The sequence below is a fragment of the Micromys minutus genome, assembly GCF_963924665.1.
Source record: "Micromys minutus genome assembly, chromosome: 32".
NCBI lineage: Eukaryota > Metazoa > Chordata > Mammalia > Rodentia > Muridae > Micromys > Micromys minutus.
Window position 1 is genome coordinate 5662678 of NC_137967.1, and position 17098 is coordinate 5679775.

A 17098-nucleotide genomic window follows, 5' to 3' on the forward strand; every position below is an offset into this window, starting at 1 on the left:
ACGTCATTCTCAGTACCAAGAGTTCAAAGCCAGTCTGGGCTACAAGAGACCCTGCCTCAAAGCAAAAAACAGAAGGTTTAGGAAATGGGGGAGACCATGATGGGGAACCAAGTTAGGACACTTGCATATGAACTTCCTTAACGTAAGAAGAGCATATCAGGTAGATTCGGGGAGCAGACTGGGTTATGTGGCATGGTCCTCCCTTGGTCCTTGTCCCTTCCGGTTACCACCCACAACCTAGTGGAGTGTTTCCTTAAGCCCTCAAAACCCCATGGCTCAGGTGGCTGCTCTGGAGACAGCTGTGCCCACTCTTACCCCTGATGTTCCCCAAAGTCTCTGACCAACTCCTTTCCTTCTGTGCCCCTCTTGCCACCGAATGCCCACTTTACACCCCCACACACTGATCTAGGCAGTGACAACTCCAGCCCTGTCTTGCCACCCATCACCATCCTGTTCCCTATCTGGTGTTGAAGCAAAGGTAGATGGTAAGGACATGAAGAGCTCACTCCAGGCCAGAATTCTTGGAGGGGATACTTAGTGACAAGGACACCAAGGCACAGAGAGCTAATGACACTTGCCACCCCAGATCACAATGCTAGTCATCACTGGAAGGTCAGGATTTGAACCCAAGCCTGTGTAGTTCCAGGAATAAAGCTTTGAGTAGCTAGTGTGTACCTGAATTCCCATCCAGAGAGTGATGCTAATAGCAACAGACACACTGTCTTTTCTGTATCTCCAGTGTTTTCCCCAGCTGTTTCTGGGTACAAAAGGTGAAGGCAAGTGGGGGCTGCTGGTAGCACAGGCCTGTCATCCTAGCTTCTCGAGAGGCTGAGGCAGGAGGATTGAAAATTAAAGAGGTGCCTGGATTGCAGAGTGAGTTCAGAGAACAATCTTTGTGACTTAGTGAGATGCCAGGCTCCAAAAGATAAAGTGAAAGAAGGGCTAGGACTGTAGCTCAGTGGTAGAGCCAATGCACAGAATCCCTCAGTGAGGGAGGGGCAGGGGGCGTGACTCTGGTAGAGCACATGCCTGGAATGCTCCAGTGAGGGGGCAGGGGGCGTGGCTCTGGTAGAGCACATGCCTGGAATGCTCCAGTGAGGGGGCAGGGGGCGTGGCTCTGGTAGAGCACATGCCTGGAATGCTCCAGTGAGGGGGCAGGGGGCGTGGCCCTGGTAGAGCACATGCCTGGAATGCTCCAGTGAGGGGGCAGGGGGCGTGGCCCTGGTAGAGCACATGCCTGGAATGCCCCAGTAAGGGGGTAGGGGGCGTGGCTTAATGATGGAAAGCTTGCCTCCTCAATTCTGACTAGTGCGAGCAAAAAAGCTGAAGGGCTGGGAATGTAGTTTAGTAGATGCCTCACAAGCATGAGGACCTGAGTTCAGTCCCCAGAACCACAGAGAAAGCTGGACATATGGTACACGCTGCAATCTCACACTACTGGAGAGGCAGAGACGAGTAGATTGCTAGAGCTTGCAGGCCACGCAGCTTAGCCTACTTGACAAGTTTCAGGGTGGTGAGAGACCCTGTCTCAACAAAGCAAAGAAGACTGATCCTGAGGAACAGCAGCGACTAGCTTCTACATGCATAAGCACACAACTGCATAAAGCATAGATGAGAGTAGACAATAGGTCATCCTGGGATCTGGGCTCTCAGTTGGTTCTACCAGGCCTGATTGCTTGGGCTTGAGATCAACTATTTGGTCGCAAAAGACCTGCTGAGCGCTGACCAAGTGTCAAGTACTAGGACAGACACAGTTGGACACAAGCCATGAAGTCCCTGCCCTAGAAGAGCTTCCAGACTAAAGACCCTTAGAAAAACACCTACAGTGATCAAGGGGATGGAAGAGGCTGGGTATGGGGGCATATGCCTTTAACCCTGGCATTCCAGAGGCTGATACAGGAGGATAGCTACAAGTCTAAAAACAACCTGGACACAGTGAGTCCCAGGTTATCTACATAGGGAGATACTTTGTCTCAAACAAATAGGGAGGCGGAACTTGGAGAGATGGCTCAGAGCTCAAGAGCACTGGCTGCTATTGCAAAGGTCCCAGGTTCAATTCTCACCATCCACATGGTGGCTCACAACAATCAGTAACTTCAATTCCAGGGAATCCGATGCCCTCTTTTGACATTCATAGCATTGGGCATACATGCGGTACACACACATGAATGTAGACAAAGCAGGCATACATAGAAACTGAAACTATTATTTAAAAAAAAAAAAAACAGGGGAGGTGGGTGTGAAGGCAGCCCAGCTGTGACAACTCTCACCCCGTTGACTTCGAGGGTGCAATTGGATGACCTGGCTGGCTTGGCTGGCTAGGCAGGTGTCCCCTTCCTCCCTCACTTCTCCATGTGCATCCCTCTTGAAGTGTGCACTCAGCCTAGGAGAATGGCTTTCCCACACGGAGGAGAGCCATTCTTCAATCAAGGGCATGTGACTATTTGAACCCCACTGCTGGAGCCTCAGACAAGGTCTCAGAAATGGAAGGAGGGCCGGAGAGGTGGCTCAGTAGTTAGGAACATTTGTGCACAATCACTAGGGCCAGAGTTCAGGACCCAGCACACACGCATTGGTGTCCAGTGCATGTCTGCAGTCCCATTTCTGAGATGGGTGGAGACAAGACTGCTGGGCTTTCTGGCTTTCAGCCTAGACTCTGCCTCAAAGAAACAGGCAGACAGTGGCCTCCACATTCACACAGGCATAGGCACCGTACGTATTTACACACACACATACATAAATGCATGCATGCATGCATTTACACATGCATGAACACACACACATGCACAAACAAAAACCAAACAAAACCTCCATGATTTTTAATGAGGGGGAGGACAGTGTTTGGAGAGAGGCCAGAGGACAGTGTGTGAACTGAATAGGCAAGACATCCCGATACCCCGATAACCGGAAGCACCCCAGTAGCCGAGGATACAAAGAGACCATGGAAGAGTTTTCTACATAAATGGTATAGAATGTTCAAAACCAAAACATGTCTAGTTCATTTATACCATCCTGGCACTCGGGGGTCTAAAGCAAGAAGACTGTTGACGGTTAAGGCAAGCCTTGGCTACAGAGCGAGTTCAAGGCTATGCTGGGCTGCAGTATGAGACCCTACGTCAAGACTGATTGATACATAGATTGCTAGATATACAAATAAGTAGATAGATATGTGATGGATTGATAGGTGCATAATTTAGGTAAATCTAATAGATTGTAGGATAGGTTAAAAGATACATAGACATACATACATGATAGATAATAGATGCACACACACACACACACACACACACACACACACACACACACCATCCACCTTCCTATCCTTGCCTTCTATGGGAAGATAGACTGAGCCCCCAAAAAGATCCAACTTGCTGGATGAGAAGCTCTAAAGCCATTGAAGGCCTTCCTCACACCCCCCCCCCTTGCTTGTTCGGCCATCTCTGGTCCATCACTGGATGCTTATGAGGGGGAAGGCTGGTTCTCACCCAGAGCCTGGGCCCAAGAAACTTAGTGCCTTTCATGATTCTCTCTAGAGCCCCATTTTAAAGACAGTGAAACTGAGGTCTAGCGAAGCTGGTCTCTAGAACTCTTTCCTCTAGGTGGTGGGGCCAAGCTTTGAGCACAGACAGCCTGCTGCTCACTACTACATGGTGGAGCTCCTGGGTAGATTAGAATCTGGCAGAAAACTGCCCTATTTGCTCTGAATTAGATCGCCTTCAACATGGTTCTTTATCTCCAAAGCACCCATTTATCCAGGAACACACACTGTCCGGCTTTGAAGGTTGCAGGTTACATGCTATGGTCACTGTTCCCCAGAGAGAAGGCCAGGTCACTTGTCATTCCAGTAGCCAGGAGGTGGAAGGCAGGACTACCAGAAGCTCAAGGTGAACTTGTGGAATTAAGTTAGTTAGAGAAGAGCTTGAACAAAGTGAGACTCAAAAGGAAAAGCTCCAGGAGCCAAGAAAATGGTACAGGAGGAGAAGGGCCCGCTGTGCAAGCAAGCACAAGGACTTCAGTTTGGATCCATAACCCACGTAAAAGGCCAGGGAAGCCCCAGCACAGGGAAGCAGAGAAAGGCGGGTTCTTGGAGTTTGCTAGGCAGCCGGCCTGGTTGAGTTAGTGAGCTCCAGGTTCAGTGAGAGGCCCTTGCTCAAAAAAAAAAAAAAAAAAAAAAAAAAAAAAAGTACACGGTGATTTGCACACACACACACACACACACACACACACACACACACACACACGAACACGCACACGAGCTCCCGTGCCCACAAACAAGCACTCAAGTGCACATGTGACAATTCATGTCCCTCCTCCAAAGCTCAGCTCCCCCTCTTCCTCTTGACGTTGTCCTATATGGGGCCTCCCTCTCCTCCAAGCCAAGAGGGGGCCTTTTAGGGCTCTTTAAAGTCCCCAGAGTGCATAGGACACAGGAGGTCTTTGAGCTTCCCCTCACCCTGCCCCCACCCAGCCCTACCCTGTCACCTTTGATCTTTTCGCCTTTACTCAGAGAGATCTCCCCCTCGCCTTGCGCCTGGTATGACTTCACCGCCATGAAGGAGCGTCCGGGTACGGCTGAATAGAGCTTCCTACGTCTGCCTCTGCTGCCCAGGGAGCCCCCAGGGCCCCCTGAGCCCCCAGTTCCCCCAGCCGGCCCATCTCGGGGTGTCCCGCTGGAGCTGCATACACAGAAGTTGTGAGAGGCAGGGGAGAGTGGAGGGACAAGGCACTTCTGGAGGGACAAGGGTCCTTGGATGGAAGGAAGGCAGAGCGTCAGGGTGGGGACAGGGATTGAGTGCTTTTCTAAGCTCTGGTGTCCTTGGGAGACCAGATGCACCCCCCACTTCCGTTTGAAGGCTCCCAGCTCCACCCCTCCCATGGTCTGCGAGTACTGCCCGATTCAGCTTCCTGAAGCTGCGCTGGTACATCCCCCAGCTCATGAGCCTCCAGTGACTCCAAGCTTCCTCCTAGGGCAGGTCCAAGGCCAATTGTTCCCAGCCTTCTCCACTTCCTTGGGACCTGGGACACACCTGGTGGGTCTCCCTCTTTCCTGACATCCTCGCTGCCGAACGGGCCCCATTCTCTTGTTTTCTCAGTTCTCAGTTTCCCCTCCTTGGACCCGGCACAGCCTCATACATTGCTTCTAAAGCCCATGCCCACCCCAAGCTCCTATTCCTGCTCTTTCCTCTCTCCTCACCCCGCCATCTGTCTGTGCCCACAGATTGCAGCCTTTTTCTTCTTGTGTTCTATCCCACTCACACCAGGAGTGAGGCCGGGTACCCCCGAACGCCCTCATTGTACCCATGAGACAATTACAACTGCAGGTAGGTATGGGACAGAAGGTGGACAGCAGGCTGACTGTGTGGGACTAGAATGGCTGGTTTGGGGGGCGGGGCTTAGTCCTGCCTACCTGGGCCGTCCACGAGGCTGTCTCTTGGCATCTTCAGGATGTCTCCCCCGAGATGGGGAGCGTGCCCGGGCACCTCGGGGGCTGCTGGCACTTCTGAGGGTCCCACTGCTGAGCTTGGTGCTGGGGGCCGAGGGCTGTGATTGGCCCTGGGGTCCTGAGGTAGGACCAGGGGTCCCAGAGGATGAGGCCCCTGGGGCCGAAAACACCATCCAGTCGGGCAGCGCCATGCTCGTGTCGCTGTTAGCCCGCAGCAGCGCTGGGGGGACTGTCAGCCCTGCGCCTGGGGGTCCCCGACGCCGGGCTGCATACTTGGGGGACTCCTGGAAGGGTACTGAGAGTAGTGGTCAGGGCCAGGCAGGTAGGATCGGGTAAAAGAGGCAGGTGGGACCACAAGGGTGAGCGGTGGTGGGAGAGAGAGAAAGGTAGAGGTGACACAGTGAGGGTAGTGATGTGGTGAGTTATTCCCCCCCCACATTCCTTAGACATCAGTGTTCCGTCCTGATACCCTTCAATCAGGCCACCGACTCTGTAATCCCCCATATGAACCCTAATTCCCTCCCTTAACCCCCAACTTCTTTTCACTCACCCACATCCTGTTCCCGATGGTTACGAATCAGTTCCCCCAGCTCAAAGTTCCCAGCAATCACAGCCACCTGTAGGAGGGGTGCCAGAAGGTGGCCGCTCAGGAGAGAGCAAGGACAGGTGACATCCTGAATTCCTCTAACCCAGCCTTCCACTCATCACCCCGCCATCCACACCGACTCCACCAACCCTCTCCCTTCTCTCAGATCACGCAGCATTCTCCACAGCCAGTGCTTTTGACCTCCTGGTCCTCTGTGTCCCTCTACCAGGCCCTGCGCTGCAGATGAACCCAGAACCGCAGACCTGGAAGGGTGTCTGTCCGTTGTTATTTTTCACATCCTTGTTTGCGCCTCGATAAAGGAGGATCCTGGCACAGGTCTCCTGAGAGTGACAGCCAGTGGTCCAGGAGGAAGGAAAATAGTTAAGTTAGCAGGAGTGGCTGTGACCCTGGGGACTTCAGAAATGCTCTGACCTAAACCAGCGCTACCTGGGACTGCAGCCCCTCGACAATGACAATGTAGCTCACCCTTTAAACGTGGCCAATCGGAGGAGAGATGGGCTACCTGTATAAAATACATTGGGAAGCTAGGCCTGGTGGCTCACATCTGCCATCCTAGTTCACTTCACAGGCTGAGGCAGGAGGATTGCAAGGTCAAGGCCAGTGTGGGCAACTTGGCAAAAGGCTGTCTCAAGATAAAAAAAAATAAAAGGTGAGCTTGTGATGTAGTCCAGTTGCAGAGCCTCTGCCTAGAGTCCCCCAGTGAGGGCCTGGGGCAATGGCTCAGTGCGGGTGCCTGCCTAAAGCATGCACGTTCTGGGTTCAATATGATGTATAAAAAATAAATATGGAGTCGCAAGGACTTAGGATGCAAAAACACATCTCTAGTAATGTTATGCTGATTTCATATCAGTGATAATATTTGTAGAAACATCAGTTTAACCAAATCTGCTGCAGACACGCATGTTGCCTGCTTTGTGCCCCTTGTGTCTGTTGCACTGAGAGGCAGCTGACCTTTTTCTAAGGGACATTTTGGGGCAGGAGAGGTCTGAGCTGGGGTTGGGGATACTGTTCTCTCAACCGTGTGAGGTGCTGAGTATCTCTCCTTTCTCCCTGTCAGATTCCAGTTGTCTCCTGCTAAGGGGGTTGGGCTCCATGTAGGTTCATGTTAAAGTGATACATGATTGGACAGTGGAGAAGGTAGGTGGGGAAAGAGGCTGGAGGAGGGGAAGAGAGGGAGAGGAGGGGGATTCGGGAGGCATCATGGAAGCTGATGTGTATGTTTCTCTCTGAGCATCTCTAGCTTGATGAGGTTGTTATGATTATATCTAAGGGCCTAATTTATCTTTCCTGGATGGGCAGTTTATATCTTTGTCCACTGGTCGTAAGCTTACTGTGTAGAGGGTTTGGAGATTGAGAATTTAACGTATAAACCTGTTTGATAAGTTAATGGTTGTGGAGTCATTTTATTTTAACTGGGTGGTGTAGAAAAAGAACACTCCAGGGTGATTGTATCCACCTGGGACAGAAGCAACAGAAGTGTTGGAGTGAACTTTGCCTGAGTTCTTAGAGGCAGCATAAAGCCGCCAAGTTAGAGATCCCTGCAGTGCCATCTGGCCCCATGGAGCCAGCACTAGTGCAGGATAAGAGGTTTCAACTCTTTAATATTTACGACAACACTCCAGATGTGGCTAAGTATCCCATGTAGACAGAAGCACCTCTGGGCTCTTTGAAGGGCAACTGTGTGAGAGGCACCAAGCTTCAGAAGGGAGTGCAACAAGCTTCCCGGCAGCAATCACTGTGGCTCCTGAAGGATTGACCTCAGATTCCATTCCAGGTCTACATTTGTGCATGCGTGTCTGTGTGTGGGGAACAATGTATGTGTGATGTGTGTGTGTGTGCTCCTGTGTGTGCTCCTGTGTGTGACGATGCCCACAAGGAGGTCAGAAGACAATGCTCCTTTTAGCCTTGCTTGATGCTGCCTATATCAGGCAAGTTGGTCCATGAACTCTGAGGTTCTTTGTCTCTACTTGCCATCTCCTTGTAGAAGTGGGGTCAGATGTTCCTGCTACCCATCTGCTTCTTCGTGGGTTCTCGAGATTTGAACTTAAGTCCTCATGCTTGCATGCAAGTGCTTCTAAGCTCTGAGCCATCATCCCCAGTTCCCTAGGTCTGTCTTAATTGCACTCTCTAGAAGTGTGTACTATTCCTTTATATTATACACAATATAAAGAGTAGGGGGCCAGGTGGCAGATAATAGGGGCAGGGGGGCATATACATCTCTATCTATCACCTAGCACTCCCCATCACTCTCTGAGCTTAACTGGGTCTCTGAAATGACCAGAGGCCTCACCCAAACAGCCGGCTTGGTTATCCCTCCTCAACCCCAATACCTATCACATTCCCTTGCTCAAGCCACACTGGCTACTTCCTCCCACAACTGCTCAAGGTCCTCTGCACCTACTGCTCTGAAGAGCTGCTTGGAATTCATCAGTTTCTACACAACACACTCTCTCTTCATTTGGGTTTTACCAAAGCACCATCTACTCAGAGAGCCTTTCCCTCACTGATCCATCTTTTGTTTGCCTGAGAAGGGGTCTCAGGATAGCCTGGGCTAGCTGTGCAACCCATGCTGGCCTCAAATGTGCGGCGATCTGCTTGTTTGTCCTGAGTGCTGACGGGCATTCACTCACATATCCTTCTCTCTCTCTGACTCTCTTGCATGGATAAGTGTTCTCTAAGCCAATACTAACCCGTTTCCTTCAGAACACTGTACGCCAGGTATTTCATAGCCTGTGTTACCTGCTCTCTTCCACGATAGGTCTCATAGAGGCATAGGTGCATGACATCAACCTCATACAGCAGTGCCCAGCCTACAGGGATTGCCCGGGAACATTTACTCCGTGGAAGAATCCGGCCTTTGTCTTGGCCTGAACAAACGTACATCGGCCTGCGGTTCTGCTCCACTCTGGCTCCCTTGAATGTGAATTTTGAAGTGCCTTCTACATAGGAACCCTGCTAAGTGTATACTTTGCAGTTGACTCAGGCCTTTTCTGCAGGATGGGATCAGAAGGCAACATTTGTGCCTCGAGCCTTGTAGCCAGTTACTGGAGCAAGCAGGGCGTGAACCTGGTCTTCAGACCTTACTGTTTGTCTGGGTGTGACTGCTAACATCATTTACTAGATAACAGAGCAAACCCGGTTTGAGTTCTGACTGTGCTGTGTGTAAGCATGTACAAGCGCATGCATGTACCACCTCATAGTCACATGCTGCCACATATGTGTGTTTTTGTATGCTTTCATGTCCCCCCCCAGTCCACCTCGAGAAGCATGGGGCAGTAATATGTTTCTCAAGCTCCCTAGTTTATCCTGGGTCTGCCCAAGTTTAAACGTCCTAGTCTTAGTGAGTAGCTCCCTCCACTGTACATGTGGAGAATCTTGTGTTTATTTATAAACTAGAACTTATCTCAAGAAGTATTTGTTTTAACACCCACCAGGCTGAGAGCTTCCTTCACCTTCCTTGGGGCCAGCATCATCTCTGATTCATCTCCCATCCCCAGTACCTGGCACGCAGTAGGTGCACAAGAAATGCATTTAGAAGAGATGAAGATAGAAGATGGTGGAGCTGCCAATCAAAATTCAATTGCCCCAGCCACTCAATTAGCCACTCATCTGTTGAGTCATTTAATCTGTCAAAACCGGCAGCCACCTGTCAAGAGTTCTGAGCCCAGCGCTGTGCATAGTTCTGCTGGGGACCTATCCACGGGTCCATCATTCATTCACTCTGTCATGCATTCATTCATCTGCTCCCTGCACACAATGCAGTGAGGATTACTGTTTGTTGGGGACTTGGAACAGAACAGTTTATGACATTCTCTCCTCACTCTTGAGAGAGAAGCAAAGTCTAGGACTGGTACACCAGCAGGGGCTACATGTACATACTGCAGGGCTAAGGAGACAGACAGCAAAGGGTGACAGTCAGACCTGGGCCACATAGGTGGATGAATGGACAGATGGTATATAAACAGATAGAAGGATAGATTCAGGGATGGAAGAATAAATGTAAAAGAATTGCCATATTCTGGGAGGTTGGGATGGAGCCAGAATCTACCAGATTCTGTTCCCACCCCTGGGAGGCTTAAAGCCTAGAGAATCTGACCTTTGCCAGGAGGATGGTTGGTGGATAAATGGATGGGTGGGTAGAAAGATGGATGGATGGGTAGAAAGATGGATGGAATGGATGGATGGATGGATGGGTAGAAAGATGGATGGATGGATGGGTAGAAAGATGGATGGATGGATGGATGGATGGGTGGGTAGAAAGATGGATGGATGGGTAGAAAGATGGATGGATGGATGGATGGATGAATGGATGGATGGATGGGTAGAAAGATGGATGGATGGATGGGTGGACAGATGGGTAGGTGGGCTGGTATATGAATAGATGGATGGACAGATGGATGGGTGTATTAATGTATGGGTGGATGGGTAAGTCAATGTGTAGATGAATGGATGGATAGATCAATTGGTAGTAGAGAGGTGGACAGACAGATGGCTGCAAGGGTGGCTAGATGGATGCATGGATGAATAGATAGATGCATTGATAATGGATGAATGGGTGATTTGATGAATGAAGGGTGGCTGGGTGGGTGAGTGGGTGGATGAATGGCTGGGTGGCTTGGTGGCTGGGTGGGTGTGTGGACAAATGGGTAGGGGACAGGTGGCGAATGGGTGTATTGATGTGCCCACGAGCAGCTGGATAGTTAGGATGAACAGAGACGGGGACAGGAGTGGACAATGGACTCGTATTTGTTAGTCATCTACTGGATCTGATAGCAAGCAGAATGTTCACCTGTCTGACCTTTAGTATGACGGACCCATTTTACAGATGGTGGGCTCTGGTGGGGAAAAACCGAAGAAGGCAAAACAACACGCTCATCTGGCTCATCTGGCCCTCTCTGGGGAACAGCGGCTGCCGTGTAATTCTCTGCACTCAATTTTCCCTGCTCAGATGAATGCCAGCCTTCTGACCGCATCCTGGCAATTGACACTGATGATGATACTAATAATAACAATTATTATCACGGCTGTCTTCTAGGGATGAATACTTAATGTACGCGACCACTCATCCCTTTCAACCAGCTGACGCGGTTCCCATTCCAGGGAGGACAAAGCCTCAGAGAGTGGAAGGCACGCGTTCAGGTTCTTCCTGGGCGTGTGGAGCTGGGGCTTTTTCTCTCTCCGTCAGCACCTGCCTCGGAGTCAGAGGTCCTGGCACGGAGGAGCGGTAGAGAAAGCAGCAGCAAGCGGGAAGGAAATGCCAGCACCATGTTGCTGGGTTTGAGGAACACCAGTCCTCCCTTGGCGCTGAGCATCCTGCTCAGTGCCACAAGGCGGCACTTGGATACCCGCCATATCCCCAGCACTGGGAGTTCTCAGGAGGCAGAAGGGGATAGGGCTGTTTTGGAAGACTTCCTGGAGGAAGAGGGGGGAGCAACTCAGCAGCATCCCAGCAGGTGCCACCCTCCCTACCCTGAAGTCCCCCAAGCAGCTTTTCAAGGGCAAGAATCATGAGGCAAGGTGGGGAGGTGCTGTAGCTCCAAAGGGCCTGGCTCACCTGGGGTCTCTTGGTACCCCGATGGTAAAGAAGACTCAGCTCTTGCTGGCAGCAAACCTACTTGTTGAGACCTTTGTCTCCTTTTTACAGCCCACCTCTTCCCAGGATTTCTGGAGAGGGACCCTTCATACAACATTGAATTGCTTCATATACAACACTCCCACGCCAAGGCTGCACTGTGTTCACGGCTCTGCGCCCTGCAAAGACTTAACTTGCCCAGCCTCTTGTCTTGTACATAGCACGTGCTCCCTTCCTGGAGCACTCTTTTCCACCCACCTGCCTCTGCTACTTTGACATTCCTCAGAAACCCATCTCCACCCAAGTCCAGACATGGCCCTCAATGGAACATGATTCTCCATAACTTTACTGAGCACCGAGGGTTAGACCAGAGACTCAGCATAAAGCTTGGAGCCAGACACAGGGAAGAAGCTCATTAAACATGATGGGCAGATGGATGGATGGATGATGGGTGAGTAGATGAATAAATGAATGGATGATGGTTTATGGTGGTGGATGTATGGATGAGTAGGTGAATGGGTGAGGGGATGGATGGATGATGGGTGGATGGATGGGAGGATGGATGATGGGTGGATGAATGGGAGGATGGATGATGGGTGGATGGATGATGGATGGATGGATGGGTGGATGATGGATGGATGGATGGGTGGATGGATGGATGGATGGATGGATGGATGGATGGGTGGGTGGATGGGTGGATGGATGGGTGGATGGATGGATGGATGGGTGGATGGATGGATGGATGGATGGATGGATGGGTGGATGGGTGGATGGATGGGTGGATGGATGGATGGATGGGTGGATGGATGGATGGATGGATGGGTGGATGGATGGATGGATGGATGGATGGGTGGGTAGACAGGTGGATAAGTGGTAGATAAATAGGTAGATGGATGTTGGTTGGATGATGGATGTGTGAGTAGGTAGGTAGATGGATGGATAAGCAGATAGGTTTGTACGGATGGGTGGGTGGATAGATGGTAGATAGATGAGTGGATGGATGGGTAGATGAATGGGTGGGTGGGTAGATGAATGGGTGGGTGGGTAGGTGAGTGAGTGATAGGTGGATAGATGGGTGGATAGATGGATGGGTGGGCGGGTAGAAATGGTTAATGAACAGAGGTTGCAGAGGTTTGAGTGGAGGGATCTTGAACTGATGTGAAGCATGTGCCTTTGAAGGGGCAGGTAGACATTTCTTGGGCTGACCTTGTTGTAGAGAGCACAGATGTGCAGAGCTGTGTTTCCTGAGGCATTCTGGGCTCCAGGCTCAGCCCCATAGAAGAGCAGGTGTTCCAGATGCTGAGAGTGCCCTCGTTGGCAGGCCTGAGGGACAGAAAGTGCATGGGCCTCGTTAGACCTCATCTGAATCCAAGGCCCTCTTCCTTGAGGTCAGGAATCTCTGTGACCACATCCCCTTCTACTTTTTCTCCCATTCTTGGTCAGGACTTTAGCTGACTAAGCATTCAGTTTCTCCCCTATATAAATACCCCAGGCTAGCCCTTCAGGTGAATCAAGCAGCCAGCCTCATCCATTTATCTCTCCCTAGAGTTCTCTCCTCCTTTTCTTCTTTGAGGAAATTTCACTCTCCTCTCTATGAGGAAATCTATCATCTCTTCCATACCCCACCACCCCTTGGATGCTGCAAAGCCCAGGTACCCAAGCTCTCTCCAGGACTTGGGACTAAATCTGGTTACCTGGTGGATTTCCTGCCAGCCGTTCTCGTCCGCAATGCCCAGCTGGGCTCTGTTGTACAGAAGTAGCTCACAGCAGCGGGGGTCTCCCCCCACCATAGCTGTGTGGAACAGGGGGGTGAGCCCTCGTCGGTCCTTGTAGTTGGGGGAGCCCCCAAGGTCCAGAAGTGCCTAAGGAGGGGCAGAATACTCATGAAGAAAAGGATAGGTTGTGGCTTTAGTTTCAAGGGGTTGAGAGGGAGGTAAGATTTGAATGACCCTTACAGGCTCATATCTGTCTCTGTCTCATTTTTGTTCCAATGTTTTGTGTGTGTGTGTGTGTGTGTGTGTGTGTGTGTGTGTGTGTGCACGAGCATGCTCCCATGCTCACAAATGTGCTCACACGTGTGTGCTAGCACGCTGAGAGTCTTCTTCAATTGCTGTTCACTTTAGCTTTTGAGATGGAGTCTCTCACTGAGCCCAAAGCTCACCAATCCAGATAGAAGAGCTGGCTAGTCAGGGCCAGGGCTCCTCCTGTCTCTGCCTCCCCGACACTGAGATTATAGGTACATGCCACCACACTCTGTTTTTCTGCTTGGGTGCTGGAGGTTGAACTCAAGTTCTCAGGCTTGTAAGGACTCCACCCCGCCTCTCCAGCCCCTCTGATGGTCCGTAGACTCTGAACCAGGCTTTGTCTCACTCTGCACTAGTCCTAGTTCCTAAGCACAACGAGGAGACCAGGCAGGTGGCGTCGCGGGACCCTCTTGCTCTGACACGAAGCTCAACCTTTTTCTAGTGGGTGACTTTCGATGGGCCACTGGAGGGTATCCACGACCATAGGTTTCTTAATTCATGGCTCGGTCGTAGGGAAGACAGATGCAAGGGTGGAGGTCTATGTGTTAAGAATGTCCCTGATGGAGTGCAGGAGCACTCACTGTACAGACACCCAGAGAAAGAAGCCCAGGAAAGACAGGCATGGAGTGAGCCAATAATGAACCAGCCTCCTCGACGGTGGACATTCTAGGGGAAAGAGAAGGGTGCAGAAGGGGAGGGTTTAAAGCTTGTGTAAGAACAAGTGTGCAAGTGTGACAGTTGGCCCTGTGCAGGCAGCCCATAGCAGCCCGGTGCAGTAGGACACTACAATAAACTGTCCCTAGTGGTGTCATCCAACATGGTGGCCACTGGGGGGCGATAAGTGCCTGGCTGGCGAGCCCAAGGAAGTGTGATTTTAATTTTATTCTGTTTTAATTAATTTAAAGCTAAACAGCCTGGTGTGACCAGTGGTTAAGGGACTTGATAGTAAAGAACTGAAACCACACAGACAGACAGACAGACACACACACACACACATACACATGCACATGCACATGCGTGCGCACACACAGAATATCTGGCTCTAAATGGCAATTGTGCATGCCAAGTGTTTGTGAACAGAGGGTTCGTCAGTGAACCCGGGCATCTGTGAATATGGGTGTGCCCCCGTCTTTGGAAGCAGCCTATCCTGACCTATGCCTGAAGACGGATCAGTTGACTGGTAGCGCCAGAAGCAAAAGAATAATTTAAAATAAGACTGCATGAAGGGGTTGGGGGGCAGTCAGCTCTTGTCAGTAAAGTGTTTGCCATGTAGAAACGAAGGCCCAAGTGTGATCTCAATAATCCATGGGGGGAAAGTAGCACACAGTTGCAACCTCAACACTGGAGAGGCAGAGACAGGTGTGTCTCTGGGGCTCGCTGGCCAGCCAGACTAGCCTAATGGGGAGCCCTGAGCACCAGTGAAAGCCCCGTCTGGAGAAATGTGGTGGCTAGCTCCTGAGGGCTGGTAGCTGGTAGCTCTGGCTATCACACCTGTACATGCCTGCTCATAGGTCACACACACATGTGCCTTTATGTACACACACACACACACACACACACACACACACATTTGCTCTGTGCATTTTGTGGGCATAAAGGGCTAATTTGTTTGGGTGAGCACATTTTGTTTCTTTGTTGAGGGAGTCTCATGGTCTCATGATGCTTCCTGCTAGCCTCAGAGTCACTATATATGTTGTGTGTGTGTGTGTGTGTGTGTGTGTGTGTGTGTGTGTGTGTTCAGATCTTGGCAATCAAGACCTTACACCCCTTATCCTCCTTCCTCTACCTCCCCAGTGCTGAGACGCTGGGCTTGTGCCTCCACACCCTGTTTTTAGAAGGTGTGCTTTGCATCTTGGGTGAGAGAGAAAGTGTATGTGTTGGGAGGCGAAGTGTTGCGCTAGGCTGGATGACAGGGGAGGCAGATTCAGGACGTGCTTGGAGATGTCTCCCTGGGCAGCAGGAATTCACTGTTCATGTCCTAAGGCCCTTAAGGGAAGGTACTTTGGGAAGGCAGAGGTAGGGTGTGCATTGGGAAGAGGGAAGGGGGCCATTCTGAGTGCTCAGGGAGGAAGCGTCAGAGGAGAGGGACCTACCCAGGTTCAGTCACAAGAGACTTCTGGACTAAGCTGGGGAACCTGGGAGACTGACAACCGGTTCTGTGCATTTGTCAGTGTGTAGAAACAGACTTTGTGGTGGGGACAGAGAAGGGCTGTTCGGGTTGGGGAGCCATGAGACAGGATGCCATGTAAATGTAACCTAGGCCAGTCTTGAATTCCGGAGCGCTAGGGTGGCCGGTGGCTGCGTCAGACCTGACTAAAGGGGGATTCTTTTGGACAGAAACGAAGAGAGTAGGGTTGGAGACATAAAAGGGAAAGGAGAAAGGGCCCCACCGTCTGGGGACTGTGGCAGTCTCACCGTGAGTGCCAGGCAGTGCCTAGCACACGCAGCTTTGTGTAGTGCGGTCATGCCATCCCGTGCCCTGAAGTCTATGTGTGCCCCGCCCAGGCACAGCGTCCGAATCACCTCGACTGAGCCTTCCGTCTGGGCTGCCAGGGTCAAAGGTGTCTCTGAAGGGCAAGAGAAGACCTTCAGAGGCAAGCCTTTTGCCTCCACCTCCAGTGCTTTTGGTCTTTGCCTTTAGGCTCCACCCCTGGCCTTCTATCTCAGTCCCCACCCCACCCCCCATAACTTTAGGTCCCTCGGCCTCACCCTCTGAGGTTGGGTTGGTGTCCCCAGCCTCTTTACCCAACCCTGCTCCTCACCCCAGTCCTTCATGGCTCACACCCGTTCCTACCTCCTGAATCTGAGTCATGGTAATTGGGGTCCAGCCCCTTGTCCAGCAGCCTCGCCACCTTGTCCGACGTCCCGAGCTGCACGTACTCTAGAAACTTCTTCAACCCTGTCTACATCGTGCACAAAGAGAGACAAGGGGTGTTGGGGAGATCAGGGAGACCGGGGGAAGGGAACCGGCCAGGGCCAGCACTATGCAGGGAAAACATTCAGCCAATCCTTTGCAAAGGCAACAGGGAAGTCTGGCGTGGTGGGGTCATGTTATTCATCTCAGCTCTAAAGTAGAAGAGTAGTTTGAATGAACTCCCCACCCCCCAAGGCTCACAGGGAATGGCATCACTGAGTGGGTGTGGCCTTGTTGAAGGAAGTGTGTCACTGGAGATGTGAGGTCTCAGATGCTCAAGCCAGGGCCAGTGGCTCACTCTCTCTTCCTGATGTCTGATGCAGATATGGGACAGCTCCCTTGTCCAGCATCAGGTCTGCCTGCGTGCTGCCGTGCTTCTCACCATGATGAGAAGGGGCGAAGCCGCCCACGCTCTAAGGCAGCCCCAATACAATTACTGTCCTTTGTAAGAGATGGTCACGGTGTCTCTTCCCAGCAACAAAAACTCCAAGACAAAGGGGAACTGTGGCCCATGTTGAAAGCCATACTGACGACCACT

At 51.4% G+C, this 17098-nt stretch overlaps 1 protein-coding gene across 2 annotated transcripts in view; it reads right to left on the minus strand.

The window, feature by feature from the left end:
* The window catches only part of SHANK1 (SH3 and multiple ankyrin repeat domains 1), a gene marked incomplete at both ends in the record, with an annotated part of 44794 nt that overhangs the window by 24268 nt on the left and 3428 nt on the right, over window positions 1–17098 (minus strand). For both annotated transcript variants that reach the window (XM_080908597.1, XM_080908596.1), the window contains 8 exons: window positions 4483–4676; window positions 5408–5738; window positions 5994–6060; window positions 6293–6370; window positions 12829–12945; window positions 13317–13484; window positions 16062–16213; window positions 16441–16549. In XM_080908597.1, coding sequence (XP_080764723.1) covers window positions 4483–4676; window positions 5408–5738; window positions 5994–6060; window positions 6293–6370; window positions 12829–12945; window positions 13317–13484; window positions 16062–16213; window positions 16441–16549 — 1216 coding nt within the window. The remainder of the gene's footprint in view (window positions 1–4482; window positions 4677–5407; window positions 5739–5993; window positions 6061–6292; window positions 6371–12828; window positions 12946–13316; window positions 13485–16061; window positions 16214–16440; window positions 16550–17098) is intronic.